This window comes from Pangasianodon hypophthalmus, chromosome 5 (genome assembly GCF_027358585.1).
Source record: "Pangasianodon hypophthalmus isolate fPanHyp1 chromosome 5, fPanHyp1.pri, whole genome shotgun sequence".
NCBI lineage: Eukaryota > Metazoa > Chordata > Actinopteri > Siluriformes > Pangasiidae > Pangasianodon > Pangasianodon hypophthalmus.
The window spans coordinates 25368345-25372749 of NC_069714.1; the positions used below are offsets into that span (position 1 = coordinate 25368345).

The 4405-nt window shown below is 35.1% G+C and overlaps 1 protein-coding gene across 1 annotated transcript; it reads right to left on the minus strand.

Moving 5' to 3' along the window:
• Positions 1-1105: 1105 nt before the first annotated feature.
• Positions 1106-4043, minus strand: si:ch211-214p13.8 (B- and T-lymphocyte attenuator). The gene is made up of 5 exons (XM_026913006.3): positions 3821-4043; positions 2086-2418; positions 1831-1974; positions 1711-1742; positions 1106-1631 (listed from the first exon to the last, which is right to left on the minus strand). Exons 1-5 carry the CDS (start codon positions 3903-3905, stop codon positions 1335-1337), a joined length of 891 nt encoding a protein of 296 aa, XP_026768807.3. The 5' UTR covers positions 3906-4043; the 3' UTR covers positions 1106-1334.
• Positions 4044-4405: the final 362 nt, after the last annotated feature.

A 4405-nucleotide genomic window follows, 5' to 3' on the forward strand; every position in this document is an offset into this window, starting at 1 on the left:
TTACAAGTGCTAAATGGAACGGCAATCATGAAATCACTCATATGTACAATATATACCCCTAGTAGGGCAAATACAGACCTAATGTAAATCACACATTGCATTACTGCAATAAAAAAACAAACCAGAATCAAGATCCTGTATATCACTGAGGAAACAGGGCTTTTAGTTACTGAAACATCTCAGAGCAGAGAGTGACTGGTCTTCTAAGTCCATGGTTCTCAAAGCGAGGCCTGGGGGCTCCCAGTGGTCAGTGATGTATATTCATGTATTGCTTTTTTAAAATCACAGGATGGTGGTGGAGATCACTATTAGCTAGTATGAAGGTTTTTATGATTATTATTTAGTTATCATAAAGGTAAGCCAAATCGGCTGGTCACTTGAAATGAAAGGGGTTAATCTAAACCTCAGTCATTACAAAAAAATATTAATAATGTTAAGTTTAACTGCAATTATATATATATATAATACTGTGCAAAAGTCTTAGGCACATGCAAAGAAATGCTGTTGAGCAAAGATGCCTTCAAAAATAATGAAATTAAATGTTTCTACATTTAAAAAAAATCCTATAAAGAGCAGTAAACAGTAATAAATGAAACAAAGTCAATATTTGGTGTGACGATCCTTTGCTTTTAAAAAAAAATAGTAGTCTCCGGTACAATGTGTGCAGTTTTATAAGGAAATGAGCTGTAAGTGTTACTGAGCATCTTGCAGAAGCAGCCACAGTTCTGACTTTGTCTGACTTTGACGGTCACTCTTGCGTCTTATTTTTGCAGCAAAACCCAGCAGCCTTCATTATTTTTTTTGTCTGAAAAGTGTCTCTTATGTAATCTGCTGCTTTCTTTTCTGATATACAAACATTTTTCTGTAACATTTATTTTTGTGCTGGAAAACTAATGTTTGGAAATCTAAAAAGTTTTTGTACTGAATTAATAATGTAGAAGTCATAAAATAAAAATCTATAACCAAGTTTGTACTAAAAAAAATAAGGTGCCTAAGACTTTTGCACAGTACTCTGTATATATATATATATATATATATATAAATATATATATATATATATATATATATATATATATATATATATATATATATATATAATACGATTTATAATATCTACATCTGAATGAGTAGAACCTGTGCTGTGATCATAAGTGGGGCCTTTGGAAATTCTTTTACTCTGGAAAGGGTCCAATTATATGTTCTGCTCTGAGAACACTTTTCAATAACTACAACTCCTGTTTTGCATATCACAGTGCTTACACCACTTCTGATTTCCCTTCTTCTTAAACATGGATTGAAATTCTGAAATTCTCCCAAATTACACCCAGAGGTTTTTAGCCAATTCGGATGGATGCATACTCTGATAGCTGTTCTCTTGATTGTTGGCGGACTGCAGAAGGTTTTTGGGCTGTGGGATGTTGAAGAGTGGCGTATACAATCTGCTGTGACCCGTCACCACTCCGGTTTCCATTCCCCATGACCGCTGTGCATTCCTGACTGGCCCCTGTATACAGAGCGTCTGAATATAAATCATCTGTAGGCGTATCATAGATGTTACTTTGCTCTTCTGGAATTTCCTGGGACTTTCCTGATGTGGTGGCGCTCAGTGGCTTTGGACAGAATGTTGCATTCTAGAGAGGACAAAAAAAATGTTTTTAACATTGCTTAAACAATGAGTAAGAAACTATACCATGTGCTCATAAGGCTTACTTTGTGTCTGCGGCTGTTAGCTTTTCCTGAACCTAAAAGAAAAAAATGGTTTTATGTTTTATTAAATGTAGAATGGTCAATTTTACATTACAGCTCATAATGCATAGTTACAACACTCACATCGATTTATGCACAGGAAAGAGATCAACATCACAATCATGACCAGGCCGAGTATTCCTGAGCAGATGAAGACATACAGAAGCCAGCTTGGCAGCTTCTCTGTAAATCTATCAGGGTTAGTTGTATTGGTGGTGTAGCTGGAAACTATGGAAGACAGTTAAACTGCATTATTTTCAGTTCATATTATATTCTAACTACTATCACCCGCATCAACAATAATTTCCAATATTTTAGAGATTTGAATCCATTCCTTACCTGAAACATTCACATTAATGTTGTGGCTCTCTAATGAAAAGTTAGATGCGGAAATCATACATCTGTAAATGCCATTATCATCTGTTGATATGTTCCAGAAGATCATGTGTGAGGTAATGTCTTTTAATCCTGTTTGTTCTTGTGTAATTGTTACTTGATTTGTTCCACTGATGCGTATAAAATTGTTTTTATTATCAATTTTAATCCATCCAACAGCAGGAATCTCCTCACAATATGTCACAGGGCAAGAGATGTTTAACTTGCTTTCACTGGAGGCCGTGTAAAGAGTGTTCTTCCGAACTTTGATTTCAGGGACACACGAAGCAATCTGACCTACAGGAAGCAGATGAAATTCAACTTATCCTTAAAAGACCACCAAATAATTTTGCAATAAAAATTACTTCATGTTGAACCAAACCAAACATTCATGGATTTTTGTTGATATTTGATTTAAAAAGTCTGGATTTTTTTGTAAGCAGAGGAAGAAGACAGCACTGAAAATCTGACAGTCATGCGTCGTTTTGATTGATGTTATTATCTGAGGTTTTTACTGCAAAAAGTGTTGCAAATGCATGCTCCTGACCATACCAATCTAGCTCAGTTTAAGTGTGTCACACGAAATGTAGTCTACCCAAACCACATGTAGCTCCCCTATATTTTCAGTAGTGGATTTTTTTTTCAGTCTAAAGTAAGATTTAAAACAAAGCTAAATGACATCAATAAATAGACACAAGTCTTACTCCTAGGGCTAGTTCATTTTTTTTTACACATGTATACAAGCATATAGCCACATCGGCTCTGAATATGCATTCATCCAGAGAACTTGGTTGTATAAAATATTTCATAATTTTCCATCTGCAACTTAGATTCCATGAAACTCTATTACTTCTGTTACATGAAATACAGGTTTAGCAATTAAAGCAGTTTCTCTTCTGGTATGGCTTGAGGGTTTATCTTGACACATGAAATGGCAACAAAGAGTTTAAATGCTGTTTAAACCAATCCAGACCTTCATAAACAAAATATTGTTTTCCTAACTTCTACTAAGGAGAGAGAGAATATGATAGCCAAATATGAATATAGTCCATGCTCAGTCAATCGATCGATTGATTGATCGATCGATCGATAGATAGATAGACAGATTCATGGGTTTATTATTATTATTATTATTATTATTATTATTATTATTATTATTAATAATAATAATATTATGAAGTTTAAATATATTACAATAACTGTTCATTATTCTACAGGTGGTAATGCCCTACTTGGAATTAACAGGAAAGTTGGGCCTGCTGTTCGTCTCTCATGCTCAGAAAGTACATCGTGATCTCCTTTGCTAAACATTTGTCCCATAAAACAACTTGTGGCCTTCAACGTAAGAAAAAACATGTAATGTTTCTGGATAACATTTTGTTTCTAGGCCATGCTGAGAAAAACTACTAAACCACCATGTGTCGCGATTTACTGTTAGGCTACCAAGTGGGAGACGCAAGAGGACAAAGCGCACCGTTAAAAGTTCTATAAACTTATGAAAAAAAAAAACAGTTTGGAACCAGTGACATGAAGCGGAAAACAAAACAAACTCTTGAAAGATCTAGGAGTGATTTCAACAGTTTGAACAACTTTACATGGCAAAATCAGGATTTTAAACAGCGTAAATGAATAAACTGAATAAACTAATGATCAACATGCCTTAAGACAACAACAGCTAAACAAAAAGAGGTTGACTTACCTTGTGTAGCTACAGGTACAAGGAGGATGAAAACCACAAGTATGCTGTTTACTACCGAGATAAAAAACAGAACTGGTCTAGCCATGGCGAATGAAAGAACAACTGTAATGAAAAATGTGCTTATCGTCAAGGCAGGTTCATTTTCATTTTCTGGAGTCAGAGTCACTGAGTGAAGATTAATGACAGCCTACACATTCTCCTGCTTTCACTGTATGTGCCTTCCTCTGTGTCTCTCACACAAACACACACGCGTGGTTTCCATTTCCTTCGTCTTAAATACAGCCACCTTCAGTTCTGTCTGACATCCTCCACATTACTTAGTCAAGTGTTGCTTTGCTAAAATCTTTATCTCTCTGATTTCATTCCATTGTTTTTCAAGTCAGAGTTGTTCATCTTTTCTAAATTCACTCCTCAGTGTGCTGAGTTTCTGAGGCTGTTGTACCTGCACTGAGGTAAAGTCGATATATTATATATATATTAGACTGTAATACATAGCTACTTAGTGTGTATTTCACATTTATGCACAATAAATGTTTACCCTACATGATTGTTCTTAATAAAACAGGGACACTCAGCATCACAGAC